This window comes from Scophthalmus maximus, chromosome 18 (assembly GCF_022379125.1).
Source record: "Scophthalmus maximus strain ysfricsl-2021 chromosome 18, ASM2237912v1, whole genome shotgun sequence".
Lineage (NCBI taxonomy): Eukaryota > Metazoa > Chordata > Actinopteri > Pleuronectiformes > Scophthalmidae > Scophthalmus > Scophthalmus maximus.
The window spans coordinates 4,137,579-4,156,971 of NC_061532.1; the positions used below are offsets into that span (position 1 = coordinate 4,137,579).

Here is a 19,393-nt window from a genome sequence, read left to right on the forward strand (position 1 = left end):
TTGCAAAGCTTTTTTTTTTCAAATACATCTTTCCAGTATGTACTTTCTTTGTGCGTGTTTTCCAATTATCTCTTTCTCAGGAAGCACCTCCATCTGAGAGACAATCTATTCTTTATTAAGTGTCTTGCTCCTGACTTAGCCGTGGATTTATGATGCTGTGAGCCCAGCAAAGGTTATCCACTCTACGATCGCTCAGTCCTCCTCCTCCTCCTCCTCCTCTTCCTCCCTGCCTGGGCATCCCCCCCTGAGACGATCAAATGACCTTCACCCTGACAGATTGTTCCAGCTCCATGATCAACACCGGCCACAATGACTCACCTCCACCGGAGTGACGGACGAGGGGAAGGGGCGGAGGGTTGTTAAATGAGAGGGGAAGGGCAAGTGTGAGCGATAAAATGATAGGAAGACAGGAAGGAAGGAAGGAAGGAAGGAATAGGAAAGAGAGAAAAACATCCCCCATAGACAATTAATTAGTAACTTCCTGTGGAGGGGTTGGAGAGGCCTCTGGGACCATGAAGCAAATGGAAAAAAACAGAATGGAAATGAGAAAAAAGAAATATAAAAACAATGTTTGTGGTGCTAGCTGAAGTCATCTGTCCTAATTTTAGTTCTCGCTGAACAAGGTCAAGATGTAGTGATTTCCAAGAGAGAAGTTGCCAGATTTGGTACCAACATGTAAAGGCCTATAATTTATAGGCTTCCAAAAAACCTGTGCTTTGACCATATCTCCACGGAAATTGTGAACAAATGTGTTGATTCGTGATCTTTAAGGCTTTTTGACTAAATATGTGCTAATGTTAGCTAATCACCTACCAGGTCTGTCCAGAAAAGACTTTAAGATAGATCTTAGACGATCAGTGTATTATCCAATGCTCTGAACAATTCTTTAAAACCTTTTATTTATGTCTAGATATATTTAGCCAATATAATATAGCGCTTAAGTCAGCATAACTAAAATAGTGTTGTGGTAACACATCTTTACTATCTGAATATGATAGCTATTTAGCCTAGCTATCGTCTTTGTACAGTTTAAGTTCACAATCTATAGGGTGAGCTATATGAGCTGACCTTGCCATGTGTTTTTTTTTCCTTCAGTGCTACTACCGACTCTTGTCTTCTCAAATGTCTTTTACCATGCCAAAATAAAGGTCTTTCTATGACATGATGCTGGTTAATTGTTCTCTTTTTTAATGCAGAACATGAGAGATATAAGATATCCCCAAAGTTACCCCAAAAACAAATAATGAACAATGTTGAATGTTGAATAAAAAAAACTAACAAAGAGAAACTCTGCTGCATGCCCTACCAGTGAACTTTTGATATGTCTGAACAGACTGTGCAACAACACTAACACAGTGCACAAGTGGAGGAGCTCTCATACATTTTAAAGGAGGTATTCCCCACTTGGCTTGTGCAATGGCTGATGGCTCCATCTCAGCTTAGGGGTAAACAGACGTTATGTTTCAGGTGATTTAAGCTTTCGGAGGGGGAAGAAAGGCAGTTAAAAGTGGAGCTAAGGGAAAGTAGCAAGGATTGGAAGAACAGGTGTGGAATCGGTGAGAGCCTAGAGCAGGTGATGGTGGAGAAAACCTGTAGGAGGCCGACGGAAGGCACGGGCGGAAGATTGAGGGTGGTTGCGCAAAGAATTCCCCAACAGGGTGGAGGGGCTGTATATTTCCAGAAATGCTATGTCAGCGTGATGGCAGATCGCTGGTGACAAGTGCTAATGATTGATGAGGTTAGGAATGGCTGCTCCAACATCATTTAATGTGGCTATATTTTTTGACGAAGACTGCTTTACAGTGCATTTTAGAGGCAATCAGAATCCCCATGTGCGGACACGGGCCCCTTGTGTGTCCCGCTTGCACAGTCAACCATACCACATGTGTTATTTATGTACTTCTTCATGATCTATGTTGTAGATCAAAGGTGGTGGATACAGGCATGCGGTGGCAGAGTCAAGACTCAAATCGTTCCAGGTGTTCCTTCTTCACATATAAAAACAAACAAAAAAAAAGAATTTTAAAAATCTTCACATTCAGCAAATGGGTTCTTGGCTGGGTTGTCCCTCTCCACTTTAAAGTAGCCGCTCAGTATGAAATTTATTGTAAGGTTGTGTTTACGGGTTCTTAGGTTTTATAGGTCCTCTTTTTACATAATAGACATTTATGGGAGCCGTTTCAAATGTTTGTTCTATTTTGGTTTTGTTATTATTATTCTAATCTATGGTATCCCTCTAAAACCAATATCGTCACCAACACTTTCCATGTATGAAAATTCCTTTGTTTGAGACAGTGGTAGATAATTCATTTGGCCATCTCTCTAATATTCCTTTGCATATATTTCCACGATGTTCATTCCGTCTTTGGTGGATGTTAGAAGAGAAAACCTTATAGATCCATTATAATTGAATATTCAAATAGCAACATGTGCCACTAAAATGGTTTTGGGGGATGAAGGCACAACAGGATTAGGTCCAAACCTATTATGTGACTAAACTGTGTATGGCCAATGTGTGAAATGCAGGACGTAGTAGAAAACTGCTGCAGAACCACTGTAAACAACTACTGTAAATAGACAATAGCTAAATGTTGCATGAAAAGTCACTACATATTGTGATATACTACTTAGCATATACATGACATCAAATAGGCTTGTATTTGTATTATGCGTAGTTTCAGCTGCATGGTCTCAGCACTTCATCTGTTGTACAATTTTCTTTTTCTGTATTGTCAGATAATGGAACAGACAAATATATTACTTTGACTGAGATGCAGCTGAATAAGACTGAATGTTGACCAGCACTGATTTCCAAGCTGCTGCTCTATACTGCAAAAATCCATATTTCGGAACGACGCCATCTAACAAAATCCCCAGACACTGTGCTGTGTTTGTTGTGTCAGTTGTATTTACATTACAATTGTTCACTCGCAGAGAAAGTTATAAGTTATATAATATTTACGCGTAGCTGCTGTGCACTCAATTGAAAGCTCAACCTTGCGCTTGCGTGGCAGAGCTGGAGAGAAAGTGGCTAAATAGTTCATTTGGTGCTTTGAAGCTACAAGTGTGTAATATTTAGAAGAACTCATCCACAGAAATTGAATATATTGTAAATAACTATGTGTTCATATGTGTATAATCACCTTCAACAAAAAAGCAATTTTGACTGAGTTAAATATAGTAACACGAGGTGGACCCGACCTCCTTGTAAGGCGCAATGTCTGCTAAGTAGTGTTGAACATACGGTTGTTGCACAAAACGGTGAAGAATACGTCGCATTCGCATTGAATTTTGAGTGCTGCCGAAACCCGAAATGGAATTAGCACTGCGCCAGTATAAAGTGTCCCCTGTCGGGTGCTCAGTTGGTTTGCAACTCTACCACCGGATGCCACTAGGAAAGTACAAAAATTACACACTGGGGCTTTAAAAAAGGCATAGGCTGTACAAAAAAATGGATGTAGTGACCGGGTCCTGAAAATGAAGCCAATGCAGAAGTGCCTGAAGCCTAAAAACTCTGAAATCACCAGCAGAGGGCGACTCAACTGGTTGCAGAAAGAAGTCAGTTTCTATAGAAGTCTATGAGAAATACTTCTCTTCTTCTCTTTTTCTGAGGAGTTTACGGTTCAAAACTTTAGTTTTCATGTCTTCTCCGGTGCAACATGATGTTCGTTTTGTAAATGATGGTCCTGTAGACAACAGAGCATGGTTTGCATTGAAGCGTGGATACAGCATGACCATTTGGTGCATAGTTACGGGTGTAGGTGGGCGTGGCTAATGAGCTTGTACATGCAAGGGTGACGTTTAGGGTTAGCGCGACATGACAGGGGAAGCAGCATTACATAACAGAATATAAAGAAATCCATTCACATCGCTGATGTCCGCATCCCTTTGAAAACGACCACATACGTCGCAACGCGCTGTTTCAAAAATGACATTGTCGTATGAGTTGGAGGAACAGTCGCTAAGATGAGAAGCTAAGATCAAGCCCCACATAAAACCTGCAGCTGTCGTAGCTAACTATTTCATACAGGGCGTGTACATAATATCACATTGATGGGACAGTCAGCAGCCCTGCAACCATTGCTCAAGTAACAATGTGTGCACGTGATGCAGGCTTCTAGCTTAATCACAAATGCGGTGACTCTTTCTGAGCCAGTTCCTCATCCTGATTCTGGCAAGTTCACAGTCCAGCGAAAAAGAAAAAAAGTAGAAGAAAGTGAAGGGATGATTGGGACTGAGCCATCCAGCCTCTTAGGTTTTTTCACTCTGCGCCTAAGGAGCTTAGGGCAGCAAAATCAGGCTGATCGCTGACATCCCTTCACAATAAACATCTCTGCAGACAAGCTTTTACTTAATTAATTTGTATTTTATTTTGATTGGATTTGCCTGTTTTATATGACCATTATCATCATAATTACTGGTACAGCGGACGGCACTGTGTTTCCCTTCACAAATGAAAACTGCTCTACAATGCCTACTGTAGCAGAGGGGGAAAAAAAATTAATTTCCAAAGCCCCATTGTTTTACAGAAAGCAGGCAGAATGTGACACCACCGCGGCTTATATGCTACGTGTCAGCTCAGCCTGTCAATTGGCATTTGACAAGTGGTTGCATGTGAACGTATGAATGAAATAATGTTGAATTTAAATGTAGATGGTGTATAAAAAAAAAGAGCCGAACATGTCAAATGTCTCATTTGTTCGACATGTACTCGGGTAATCTACATTTATCGGTCATACCACACACAGTGGGCTGTCCAGCAGACGTCTACTGGAAAAGTTTACCTCCAACCTCATGATAAAATAGACTGGATGTGAAATATTGGATGGTAAATAACCGTCTTCTCTTAAATGACAGCAGTGTTATTGTTTGGTCCCTGTGTCTCCATCTGGAATATAGCAAATATACAGTGTACCAATATTACAAGCTCGATCTACGGATTGTATTTTGTTCAACTGCGAAGTGACAAGATGATTACAAATGGTATCTTGGGCCTCTCATCGAGGATAGAGTCATGTTGATAAGCACAACTGAGACGCATCCTCATATAATTTAATGAAAATCCTTTTTGGAGATGTTTCTTTCTTCACTTCCTGTCATGTGTCCGTATTTGTGTCCGGTAGACCATATGTTTGAGAATGTCTGTATCTTACTATGTGTGTGTGAGTGTGTGTGTGAGTGTGTGTGTGTGTGTGGGCGCGCAATATGACTATCAACCTGAAGGGCACAATTCTCAAACATCAACTAAAAAACACATAATTCATCAATCTCATGCAAAACAACTCGTGCGTCTTCTCTTGAGTCCTCCGTCACATCACAGGTGGAGCTGCCCACCTGAAATGTCGACGTCCATATTTCCATTTTGCCTGAGTAAAGATTCAAAGTTCATCTTTGATCTTTGAGATTCAAACACACTCCCTCCTAGAAACTGAGGTTGTAAACTAGTACAGTCTATCGCCTATATAGTACAATCGGTTTATCTTAATTTTGAAGGAAATGTTGCCGCTCTGATTGTACAGGAAAAATTGCATTTTGTATCAATTGGCACTCGTGTCGCAATAGACTTCCTTTAAAATACTATACTTTCAAGATTTCAACAAGAGGTAAAGATTCTCAGATTGGCACGTGTCCAGTGCAGTATGAAATGCATTTTAACTCTGACATTTAAAATGTAGTTTTCCATCAACTGTAAATTCCCTTTCTCAGAAATATAAGGGAAAAAAAATGTGCATCTCTAATAATCGTTGCTAATGATTTAACAGCAGCCGAGCTAAACGTGTCGTCCGGTCGCCCGGAGGCAGTGAATTACTGCTGTAGCTGAACTCCCTTCACTGACTGGCGAACCGTGGGTCAGTGGTGTGTGTGTGAGTGTGACTCCCTCCAGGCCACTTGCGAGGCTTTTGGCAAAGCCCTGGACCTGCAAAAAACCAAGTCTGAATTCTTTTGCGTTATTATCAACTGGGATCGCAACTTCCAGCTGCCACGTCAAGTCGCGCCTGTTCATCACCGTGAAAACAGGGCGAGAGTCGGAGGAAGAAGACGATAAACGCTGCGGAGAATATATCATTTTGTAATATTACATTTTACGCCATAAAAATGTATGTTTATTTTATTCATCCAAGTCCTATACTATTTGGTATTTGGTCTGTACGGCTCAGACGTTAACAAGTCAACACGTTTGCACCAGACTCACTGATGCATCGTCCGTCTCCAGAAAAGACTTCCATTCATCCACCCAAGGACTCCTTAGTCTTCCGGGGGGAATGCGCCCCCACCCGTCGTCACTCCTCTAAATGGAAACCGCCATCGAGGCAGGCCCACCGCCAATTAAACGGGACGGACTGACGGATTGGAGTGTGCCATAAAACGGCGCCGACGTGCCGACAGACGGAGGTGATTCACGACGCTGAGTGCCACCGCCCCTAGCCTCCAAAGAAACGGATGGAGAGGACAACCGGCACCTGGGGAGGCGTGAGGTGTGTTCTCATCACGTTTGAGAAATCCTCCCCCCGTGTGTGTGCCGCGTCCACCTGCCCTTTTTCGTACTCGTGACGCGAGTGCGTCGGTGAAGCTCGGAGGCCACAAAGATGCTCACTCTGCACAGGGTCCTCTCCATCCCCCACAACGGAACGCTCGACTTCTATCATCTACGTCCTAGCCTGGTTTGTTTTTTTTACCCACTCCCTTACTCCACTGCTCCGTCTCAGTGGAATAAAAGCCCTTTTCATGTGAGTGGGGCAATCTGTAGCTCTTAGTCTCTCTCTCTCCCACGCAACTTTAAATCCAGTGCTGCGGGGGGGGGGGTGTTAGATTCATAAAGCATGCCTCCTCAGGTGCGAGCGCTGCTGCACGTCCACACGCCTCCTTCATTCATTATTAACAGCGTCCATTTGTGCGCGGCGGGCGTTATTTCAAAGTGACATGTCAAGCGGGGGAAAAGGACATTGCGGAAAAAGGACAATGACGACAATAGACCAAAATCTGTGCACGTGCGCACTTGACTGAGGATTGTTTTTCATCCTCTGGCCACCAAGACTGGAGAGTGAATGTACGCACTGAAATCGGTTACATCATTTTAAGCAGCTTAAGCTTTTCTTTCATTGGAAAAGATTGGAGAACAAATTATTAGCCAACTCTATGGGGTAAGGCACTCACAAAAGGGAAAGATGAGAGGCAGCTCGAAAAAAAAATTGGAATGTAAGGACGCACACACCTCCCATTACATATTAGTGGTTACAGCACCCAAACTGAGCATAGCATTGCCTTAGTGGGCTTCTGTTATATTTTTTTTTTTTTAACTTACCTGCACAGAGCCAAATGCACCCCCCCCCCTCCCCCCTTTAATCTGTCATATATAATTTTCTATCTCAGAGTCTTAGTAATTAGGTAAAACAAGTCAAAAATGAGTCAGAAAGAGGATTATTGGTATTATATGGGGGGGGGGGGGGGGGGGGGTTGTAGACAGGAGACTAAGGTAAGACTAATAGGGAATCGGTGTGGACTGTGGGATCACAGTGTGATGGGCAGTTAATGACAGCCAATCTGGGTTAAGTGGACCTACTATGAACAATAAGGACTCATTAGGGTCTAGTCCGTGGGGAACAGTGGAGTACAAGCCAAATCAATCAGTGACATCCGCTACCCAACCCTCATTTAGCAAACCCAGTGGATTTTTATTTTTTTTTGTCGTCAAACTAATAAGCAGATCAACAAAAAAATCCTCTTAATAAGATTTCTGGAGTGGATACCCCCGAGAGGCGGCTGTATTCAGCTAAAGGATGGGGAAAGAAGCCTTTCACCAAAGATTAATGGTCATTAGAGGAGAGAGCCGAAGTGGAGAGGAGCATGGATCTAGTGGCGGAGGCCCGTGCTTCCGATCTTGGCATAATTAAGTTGAGTGCGTGTGTGTTTGTGTGCATTTTAGGAGCTATTTGCTGTATCAATCGCTCCCGCTGGATGAATTCAGCAGGTGTGCACGCGCCGTCACGCAGGAGAAACATCGCCTGTCACTGTTCCCAAAATGTTATTGATGGGGCCGAAGTAGGAACAGAAATAGAAACACAAGGCCTCAGCGTGTGCAGGTATTTTTGGGACACGGGTGACACTCCGCCGACGGGCCTCGTGCCGACTGTGAGCTATTTCCAGGGAGCGAGGCGCGGTTTTTCTTCTCATCTCCGTATCGGGCTCGGAGTTTGATGTCTCGTTTGTTGAATGTGACGATTTAGAATATCCTCAATGTGAGCTTGCTTTGAACATTCAACGAGAAACGTGCGATTGGAGTACAATGTCGGGGTTGTTAGAAATAAAAATTGTGTATTCATGAGGTACATAGGAAATGTCCTGGTTTGTAAAACCTAGTGGACAATAAGGCAGAACGGAAAAAACCTCGACCTGGAGTTACAGTAAAAGTTCAAAATAACGGGAAAGCTCCAGGTTACAGGCTGATAAGTTTGAGTTGCAGGCTTTTTTTTTTATTTGTAGCATAACCTGAAGCAAACAATGAAATTTGACTCTCCTTTGTCTCGGAATAAAGTTTGTACAGTATGGTTTTAGCCCGCACATAACCTGTCTATTTCAGTCCTCGGAGTATAGACGCCATCATTTGTTTACTCCTACAGCGCAGCCCGAGGCCAATTCTCCCCTCTTCACTGTCTGTTATTGCAGCAGCTCTACAGTGGCCTGTTACCGAGAGTCAGACTATAGGGAAAAACTCAGGGCGATGGCGCACGTTTGAACCATCCCGTCCATACCATCTAATGGGAACAGTGACACACTTAGCTCTAGATTGTTGCATTTGCCTTGGCCCGCCCAAGTGAAAAATAAGTATATTGTTTTATACTTTAATTATACTTTTAACACAAACACAAAGTTTAAACAAGTACATTTCTACTTGTGTTGAAGTATAGTTATGGTGCATTTTTTAGTGTGCAACTCCCAGTATATTAAAAACAACTTAAGTTGTTTCATTTTAACACAACTTCAAGTATAGTAATTTTAAACATAAAAAAAAGTACAGCTCTTTGTGCAGCATTTTAGGAATGGATGGATATTAGTGATCCGGTGTGGGACCAGCAACAATTCGAAAGGGGGGGAAAAAAATACAGCATGTGTGCCTATTTTTTGGGAATATTCAGGTGGGATTCCCAACATGGGTTCACCCCCAATCTTCATAACGTCTTTCATTTTGAACCAGGGGTTAAACGAGATAGAGGTTGTCGTCCACTAACCAGAAGGTATGCGATTCGAATAGGAATAGTGTAGAAGTGTGGCAGAAAAGAGCGATAAACGGCAGCGACGTATGAATGTGTGTGCATGGCTAAATGTAAATGTGTTGTTGGACGACAGTCTCCATTAAAGTTAAAGTGTTTATATAGCACACTTTAACTTTAATGGAGACTGTCCTCCAACAAGAAATTACCAGATAGGTTGTTTTTGGAGCTAGAGGCCGCCGACCTCTAAGCAGCCGCTGACCTGTAGCGGTAGTTATGTACACGGCCGCTAGAGGTCAGCGGTGGACCTGGTAAAGTAGGTCAAGTTTGTGCGCGTAACTTCCTATTGTTCAGTTAAGTAATCGTGCTGATTATCTGCCACGTCAGCCTAACCCTAATCATAAACCCTTACCTTTAGAAGCTCCTTAACCAGGAGTTGCTAAAGCAAATAAAGGCCCACGGTGTCCGCTGGTGATAAAAAAATATGTGTGTCGTACCTCCTGTAACCCATAGAGGAGCTATTTTAGGAAACAGTCGGCATGGTCGTTTTGACCACATGCGACCCAGTTTGTCGCGTGAGTTGGAGGACTTGTTGCTCTAATCAGTCGGAGATATACATGAAATACAATTTTTAAAAAGTCGAATGTACTTTTTCCACTTCACTGATCGCTTTAGTATTGAGCTTTAGTTTCTTAATTATGAACAAAGGCCACGATCTCCGGTCATGGGGTCTTTCTTCAAGGACCTCCCTGCGTTTGGATGCATCCATGCATATACTTTTGTATTTTAATGTACTTTTTTATGTATTTCAAACACAAAGTCAGACAAATATCCCCTTCACAGTAAATCAAGAATTACACATACACAGGGGAAGCAGCATTCACTTTTTATGTCCCACAGATCTGGAACAATGTCTCAGACAACCCCAACTCTCAGTTCTTTTAAATTAGGACTTGAGACCATTGAGTGAATCGCATCATGTCATGCGTCTGTGAAATGTCCTTTTCAGCCTCGAGTAGTGTCCGCAAGAAGGACTTTTGAAGTGTATTTAACCGGTAATACGTCTGACTGGTCTGTATGTAGCCTGAGAGGGCACAGCGATCCATTCAAGATGGGTGCATCGACCACTCCCATGTTGGCTTTTGTGGATTTTTAGCGGCTGCACAATAAGAGAAGAGCGTTCAAAGACACCGTGGTAAGAAAAATCTATGCGAAATTACAACATTTGGATTTTGGAACGTGATAGGGACCCCCCCCCCCAACACATCCCACATGGACACACCATGTCCTGTGCGTAATGCAATTCCCAGCATTGATGGTACGTTTAATAACTTACACCATATGTTTCTCACCGATTGCCCAGACTGAAGAACGAGCAGGAGAGTGACGCACATCCCTGTCTATGTTTGACTTTTCTTTTAACTGCCATTTCAGCATTAGTTGTGCTTTCACCTAATGTGTGGACAGCATAGGTTATTATATTTTGATAATTTTGCATTCCTGACAGTCAAGGTCTGTATTTAGAACAGATAAACTCATTCTTCCTTGGTTTGGCATGAAACCAAACCCATGAAAAAAATCTGTTTACATTAACTCGTTGACGACATTCAGCAATTATTTACGCAATGGTTTAACCACCGGCGACCTTCTCCTCGCCGACCACAGGTTCCGGTGTCTGAAAGGGAAGCACTTGGCATCCTCTCAGAGGCCAAATGGGCTGTGGTCATCGTGTGGCCTTTAATGAAGTCCTTCCAGAGAGAGGACGATGTGCCGTTCTGCAAAGAGAAAATAACGACCGCAGGCGATTTTTCTCGCCCAGCTAGGCCGGTCAAAGCGCAACACAACGGCTCCGTGCTGAATGACTGCATTTGAAGTGATCTCCACTCAGAGGCTGAAGCATTGAATAGAAATACCAGCCTTGAAACACCCCGTGCCCCTTCCTGCCTCTCCATGGCACCGAATGGACTGCGCCGACCGTGAGCCCCTTTGATAGTGATGTGTATATGAAGGCCTTTTGTACAGGGCTGCTCCGACCCAGCTGATGTGCCCACAGCAGAGGGGTTGTTTATCCAAAGTCCTCGACCACGGAGGCCGCCGCGCAAGCTGAAGGGCGAGGTTTTAAGAAAGCCGAGATGCTTGGAATTGTAAAAAACGGCCATCGCTCAAGATTCAACTAAAGTTCGAAGCCGTCAATGCAGCAGTTGTCTAATAAGCAGGGGTCAGAGCCTTTTGGGGTTTAAATCAGCAGGCACATGCTCCCGACAGTCGCAGGGAACACGTGGGAACAAATAATGTTGCTGCATAACGCTTTGCTCGCGGGTGAACGGGGACGAACTCGTGCCAAGACGTGATCCAGGTGCAGAGGTCACGACTGTGCACTGCTCTACTCTTTATGCCACTTCACTGACGCCACTGGGGCAACATTCGCTTCTTCCAGCGACAACACTTTGCGCAGTGAGATGCGCAGTTCAGGGGATTCTACAACGGCTTCCTTTGAATGCAGATTGGTAAGGGGCTTCACTGACGATTACCACTGTAAACCCGAGGGTATACAAATGGTGTTTACCGTGTAACGAGCATGAGATAATCCTAATCCTGGGCTGAAAATGGATTTCTTTCAGTGATGAGACGCTCACTAAAAGATTTAAGACCAGGACAAGACTGCGACTAGTCAAGAAGTGGCAAGCAGCTAACATGAGTGGAGTGAGGTTGGCTGTAGCAAAATTATTAAAAAGGATTTCCATTCATTGAGTCATTTAAAGGAGAGAAATGAAAAACATATATTATATGGAATTGTCAAAAAGTAAATAAATCGAAATTGTGCATGTGTTGTGTTTTGGGTGTTTACTAAGGTGTATATAGATGCTATGGAGTTATGTTACAATCATATCTTTATGTATATGATCGATTCTTTTTGGAGCTGGTTCCTGTACTAGGAACTGAAACTCAGGATATCTCGGCATTTGCTTAATTCATTCTTTGAAGGATCTATCTCTCACGAGTCGACGCCAGTGCATGACTACACCTCTGCCTTTTCCAGAACTTTCAAGTTTGCCGTCATATTATATTTACATGTTGGATATCCACTAATACATATTTTTGGTCAAATATCCTTCAGGGGTTAGGGATAGTATGTAGGAGATCCCTCCCATAGGGAATCCACAGCTCGTTTTTGCCCCAGTCCCCCCCGAGCAGACTCATTCAGCCCTGTTTAGAATCATAGAAACCAACAAGTAAAAAAAAAAAAAAGCGTATTTATTATCTTGCATAATATTAAACTGAAATTATTTGGACCTTGGACCATTGGTCAGCAAAACAAGAGATTTGAAGGTTGCCATTTTTTAGACCAAATGATGGAAACTCATGAATATAATCTGCTAAATGAATCCAGCATGGCGACAGTTGTCGGTCGCGCCCCTACGTCTCATTATAAAAGTGCATGGGGGAAAAAAAAGTCATGTTAAAGCTACAGCAACACTTCTAGTGATGTAGCTCCAGCTTAAGTTCAGTCAGCAAGACTACAGTGGCTCTCACTCATGCTTCAGTCGTAGTTTAATTCTCATCCCTCCTTCCTTTCCCTTCTGTCGCACATGCGCACTTCCCGTGTCATGCTGTCATTTCCCTGGGCCGTCATCTCAGCGATCAGCTGTTTGTCAGCTGGTTGTATCTATCCAATAGCATGGCTACACACCTGCCCGTCAATCTCGTTGCTGTCTCTTTAAATAGGATATCTCCCCCTGCTTTGGTTCTCTCCTTCTGCTGTTACGCGTCCCTCCCCTTTCCCTTCACCACCCAGTCTTCTCCAACTCTTCAGATGCATCTCTTCATCAGTCTCTGCGAGTCATCAGCCACCGGTGTCTGGACTCCATGGGGTAATTCTTATTCTTCATTCACTTGCTGATTGAATTGACAACAACTACAGCCATTAATAATAAAATCAAATAGTTACACAATGTCAAAGACAATATACACTGGCGGCCTTCTTAGTGACCTCCAAAGTGCACCATGCACTGTCCGAGTTGTCATAGGCGCAGTCGCTGAACACGTCCCGCAGATAAAATAATTAGTTCAAACACAATAGCTGGGCTGTTCTGACGTAGGAAACATGGGTTCCATTGTCAAGAAGAGGGGGATTGGACGGAAAGGCCCCCGTCCCCTTCTACGTCTGAATCCGCACACAGACGACGATGTAGAAGTGCTGAGAAAGCTGTGGCAACCCCCGCCTTCTGGTGGATGATGAGTTGATGATTTGAATTTTTCATTGTCATCATATTTTAATACATGCCTAAATTAACGAAGTAGTTACTCCAATGGAAACCATGATTTTTTTGCTCTGGCTCTCCTGAAGTCTCTTTGTGCCAACCAAACCTGAACCATATATAGCTAGAAAAAACATCTCATGAATCAATTTTGTGGTTAGTGAAAGCCCTGGCAAACATCTGATAATCAGATTAGAGAGGATTGTTGTTTTCGAGACATTTCTGTTGCAATTTAGTTCTCGTCAGTATTCAAGCTGGACTAACAACATTTGGGTGTGTGTGTGGTGGCGTTGGGTAATAAAACACATGATTTAATTTGGCAAAGAGGAGTCTCAGCAGAACAAACCAAGTAAAATCCAGTGTTGGTGCCAGATACTTCTTTCCTTTGTATGCTGACGAGCTTCCTGTTTGCTCGGTGCCTGAAATGTATTGGCATCACAACTGACCTGTTCTCCGCGGCGACACCGAGACGGGGGCGACTCAAGGTCACAAGGATGCGGCGCGCCGTCAAATGTGCGCGTCTTTCAATTGATGTAGCATTTTTTTTTTACAACCGCAATAACCAATAAAAGTCAGGTGGGATGTGTGATGAATAGGCCTCGAGGCTCGGATCCCCATGTGCCCTGCTCTGTGGTAGCAGCCAAACAGATGGTTAATTCTATGTGTATATGAACCGCAAGAAGTGTAAGTGACTGGGGTTTTTTAAAGGTGTGTGTGTGTGTGTGTGTGTGTGTGTGTGTGTGTCCTTACAGTAGTCACTGCAAAAGCCACTTTAAAAGGGAGAGCATGTGGTCCAGTCACATCACCCTGTCTTGGCCTGCCAACAAGCAAGGCGGGTTTACCCCATTCATGACTCTGACTCATCCCTGCAAGTGCCTCTTGGTCCTCCGGCCACCTGCAGCAACATTTCATTACTCCTATCTTGCCTGTTGCCTCCACTGTTCCTAAAATAGCCAGGTACATCCCCCCCCCCACACACACACACCTCCCCCTCCATCCATCCATCCATCCAGCCTCCCTCTCCTCCCTCTCAGACCCCCGCACACATGGTCCCCGTTAAGTGCGTAAATCAGGCGCCGCCGCCGCCGCCGCCGTGAAGAGCCGTAGCGGCAGCCAGGGGAGTCTGCTGAGCGCACATGCACGCACCGCACCGCACCGCACCGCCACGGCTCGTCGCTGCGACCGCAGCCGGTGCGCAGCGCAGGCGGGAGGACGCGCGGCTCTCTCCGGCACATGGAGGCGGAGTGGCCGGAGATCGGACACGGCGGGACTCGTCTCGGATCGTCTGACTGTCTGACTGTCCGTGTGTGCGTCCGTGCGTGTGTGTGCGCGCGCGCGCGTGTGTGTGTCCGTCTTGCTCGCGGATTGCTGCAGTGCTGTTTTTTCCAGGTGTTGTGGTGCGTGCGCGCGTGTGTTTGAGTGTGTGAGTGTGTGTGTGTGTGTGCGCGCATGGTGGTGATGTTGTAGCCCGCCGTAATTCTCTTACGAATTGGACTAAGCCGGGGAACGGAGTCTGATGTCACATGTGCTTCATCGGAGGACACGGGGCATCTGCAAGCGGGATTTTGTGGAGGATGCTGCGGCAAGTGATACACAGAGGGCTCAAGGCTTCGTTCTACTGGCTGGGCTTATTCGTTAGCAGGCACCCCGTTTTCTTCCTCACCGTGCCCGCGGTCCTCACCATCATTTTCGGATCTACCGTGCTGAGCCGATTCACGCCGGAGACGGACCTGGAGGTGCTGGTCGCGCCGACCCACAGCCTCGCCAAGATCGAGCGGAGTCTCGCCAACAGCCTGTTCCCCATCGACCAGTCGAAGCACAAGCTGTACTCGGATCTGCACACCCCGGGCCGATATGGCAGGCTGATCCTGCTCGCCAAGTCCGGGGGCAACATCCTGGAGCTCGCCGAGCAGGTGCTGCGGGTGCACAAGCGGGTGCTGGATTTACGCGTGAATTACAAGGGGTTCAATTACACGTTCGCGCACCTCTGCGTCCTGAGCCACCGGGACAAGCGCTGCCTCCTGGACGACATCGTCACCATCTTCGAGGACATCAGGCAGGCGGTGCTGTCCAACAGCACTTTCCACAAGGTGCCCGTGAGCTACCCGAACACCACGCTGAAGGTGAGGCTTTATATTTGGCACTGCGGCTGCCCTCCTCATGCATGACAGCCAGGCCTGTGTATGTGCACATTAACCCCCCCCCCCCCCCCCCACCACCACCGTGGTGACGGCGCAGCACCAGTCAGCATGTGGCTCGCTGTTGCAGGCTGGCCCTTGGAGCTTGCCGAGATTTTTTTTCTGAATGAACACATAGTGCGCTCGTGTCGTGGGGGACGTGGGCTGCTGCATGCAGCGAGGGGGGAACCCTCCACATAACGCGCACAGCCAGTTTGCAGATCTCAGCCTCCCTTGTTGGTGCAGGTGAATTGATTGGCTGCATGCAGCCCCTGACTGCTCTGCTCTGCTCCTCCACTCTCTCTCTCTCTCTCTCTCACACACACACACACACACACACTTTGGGATATCCTCTCCCTTTTTTTTTTTTCTTCTTTTTTTTTTTGATGCAGTGTCTCCCCCTGGCTTTTGCCTGCCTGCACATGCTTCATAATGACAAGGCTTACAGTAGCTGCTATGGACTACGCCTGTATCACTTCTCTCCCTGTTGCTGCGTGGGACCTGACTGCAAACATGCAGCCGCGTTGGTCGCAACACACAACGCTTCCAACATGCCAACATGCTGCGTGCGTGCAGACACACACACGCACACAGGCGCTCATTCTGCAAGGGCCACCAATGCATCAAGTTGGCGCGTGCATATTTTCATTGCATATATATATATAACTTTTTCAAACCCTGACCCCTAGCGTTTCCAAGTGGTATGACTGTTGACGGCGAAGTCGTGACATGCCAGCGGCTATCAACCGTCAACAACAAAAAGAAAAAAAATCCAGTTTGAGTAAGACACTCAGATCTCAGTGTAATGATGAACAATAATTCAATTTTTCCGGTTTTCCGCAGCGCTGGAAATTCAACACGAATGCGACGCATTCTGGACCGATTTTAATGTTGCGTTCCATTATACCTCGGAATCACTGCCCCCCGAAAGCAACCATAAAACAAAAGCACTTTCCTCCTCCTGTTCTGGTTTAGTGTCATAAATTGAGCCTTCATTTTCCAGGGACACAGAATCCCAGGGAAAAAGAAAAAATTGATTCTTTTGGGGTTTTTTAGCCAATGTATTGCGCAATCACACATACATGAGAGGATACCTTTTCTGTCTTCACTGCCACACAATGAGGCAGGTGCAACGTAAAAAAAGGCTGCGCGGTGTGTGGTTTTTCCTGAAGGCACGCGTTAAAAAAGGGACCGCCAAGGAACACTCACTGCACTGCACAGATCGCGGCTCTGACAGAATATGGACAGAAGCTCACAGGGACACCGTAACAGTCAGTTTATTCACCACTGGGCAAATAAATTGTGAGGTACATAACCACTGTACACTGCTTTTTTTTTCTCGTAACGTCGGCTCCGGCTGTCGGCGAGCCCGATCTCCAGCATGGCAGGTTGTAGCTGCCGCCGAGAGCCGCCACAGCAGCGCGAGCTCTCCACGCAGCGTCGGAGTGGAGCAGCGGGGCGGTTCATCATCCTCTCGGTGAAAGCGGCACACATAGAAATGATGGACACAGTTTGAATATAAGACAGACGTAGACGTCCGTGTCTCTGCTACTGGAGAACCGGGCCATCAGAATGCCACTTGGGCCTAATTTTGATGCGGGGGGGGAATTACATAGAAATGAGGGAACATAGGGATGACCCTGTTCCGGGAATATACATTCATGCTGTTGGACCGTATTTAACAATCTATTTCTCTCTCTTCATTATTTCATTCTCCCTTTGCTTCACTCTTCCTCTCTTTTTTCCAATGAAAAGCACCAGAGGGGTGATGCACACGCTGCACGTACCCAACCAGGCGACAGCGACATTTCAACATTGTTTGAATGCCATTTCATAATTAGCTCAGCGCCACTGTATTGGGTTCAGTTTTAGAGGAAAATCCTTTTCCGTCTTTTTTATTCTAGTCGATATCCATACACATCTCAATATGAATTAATAATCAACATAATTAAGTGATGATTTAGAGTTAGAATTATCAAATAAGGATTTGAAAAACAAAGTAACAATGTTAAGGGAGCTGCGCAATGTGATGAATCATCATTGTTCAGCCGTCCCTTCCGTAACTGTAATGTATAGGTCCATTCACTCCCAACACTCTCATGGCGCTGGCCTGGGCAGCAGCAGGTAAATTTGTTTGAACCTCAACAAACCTCACGGTACATTGCCTCCCTACGTTCCCACGTTCTTATTCCTGGATGGAAATGGCCAGACAAAAGTTCCCTCCACTTTGTGGCCGTGGGAAGTGTCCGGACCTACGCACGCGCCAACCTGTGCCTGCAAGTTTTCCTTCACGTTGCTCAAAAGGCATGCGCGTTACTCGTAGCTCCTCTGCAACAGGAAGGTAATTATCTCCTGAAGGCGGCTGTGACCTCTTTCCTCTCCAGCTCCCCTCAGTCTGTACGAGGCTTCGTGCACCCTCCACGTTCCTGCATCCTTTTCCTCTCCGTCTGCCTGTCTGACAAGCTGCCCGGGCAAATTCGTTTGCCTGATTTTCTTACGCCTCATCCTGCTCTTTGAAGTCGCAGCCGTGGTTTATTTCTGTGCCTGTTGTACAGGTGTAGTCTTTGTAGAACTTCAGCTCGGTTCCCGGGAGAAAATGCCTAAAATATATATGCTTCGTTTTTTGCGCTCTCTGCTGTATTTTCAGTTGTGTAATCTTTTTAAGCTGTCAGGTGTTGCGAGACAAAAATAATACAGCAACTCTAAAAATGTATAGCAAACGGGGCTAAATGAACAATTCCAGCATCCATCCATCCATTATATATATATATATATATATATATATATATATATATATATATATATACTGCTTTATCCCAGCTGACATTGGGCGAGAGGTGGGCTTCACCTGGACAGGTCGCCAGTCCGTCACAGGGCCGACATACACAGACATGATACAATCATCCACACTCACATTTACTCTTATGATCAATTGGAGAGTCTCCAATTGACTTAACCCCGAATCTGCAGAGGGAGGAAGCCGGAGCAGCCGGAGAGAATGACACAGAGAGGCCCTGGGAGGTTAGTCCTGGATTTGAACCGAGAACCGTCTTGTGGTGAGGAGACCGATTCTTAGAAATAAGGAACAAAACAAATACCTGTGAGTGCCAGACTTTGGCCTCGTCCGTCATTCATACCACCAGCAACCAGGTCACAACGCCAAACGCAGATTGGCTAATTAGAGCTCGTTGATGGTGAGCAGATTTTTGCCAAAATTGTTAGCGTTAAGCCGGGCATACACTGCGATTTAAGAAAATGCTGTTGTCACAACTCCAACTCACACTGAATATCGTCTGCCATGTGAAGCCAAAGCTCAAGATTTACAGTATGTGCCCACACTGTACTGTCCGACCGTCAGCCACGACCTGACCGCCTCACACTCGGCTCCGGCGGAAAAGCTCCTCTGGGGCAGAGAAGTTTTTCGTGTTTACCATAGAAGAAGAACGCTGACAAGACAGAAACGTGCGTAATCTGGGTGCCGAAACCTCAAAAAAGAGCGGGAGAAAGGCGACGCGTATAAGGACTCACGCACACACTATATGTCCAGTAAACATTATAATTTATCATATTCCAGACAATAACCATTGTTATAACCGAAGCGAAGGGACCCTCCGCCCGCAGTGATAAGCTCCAACATACTGACTATTTATTATATTTAATTTACTATGTATTTCTTTTACTCAAAGCAAAATTGACCATGTTTGCCACTTCACGCAGGCGAAGTGAGGAAAAAAAGAGCAACCAAGTT

At 45.4% G+C, this 19,393-nt stretch overlaps 1 protein-coding gene across 1 annotated transcript in view; it reads left to right on the forward strand.

The window, feature by feature from the left end:
* The first annotated feature begins 14,556 nt into the window (after window positions 1-14,556).
* ptchd4 (patched domain containing 4) overlaps window positions 14,557-19,393 on the forward strand; it is a 34,521-nt gene continuing 29,684 nt past the window's right edge. Inside the window, exon 1 of the mRNA XM_035618262.2 lies at window positions 14,557-15,591. Within this exon, the coding sequence (XP_035474155.2) occupies window positions 14,992-15,591 (600 nt within the window). The 5' untranslated portion in view covers window positions 14,557-14,991. The remainder of the gene's footprint in view (window positions 15,592-19,393) is intronic.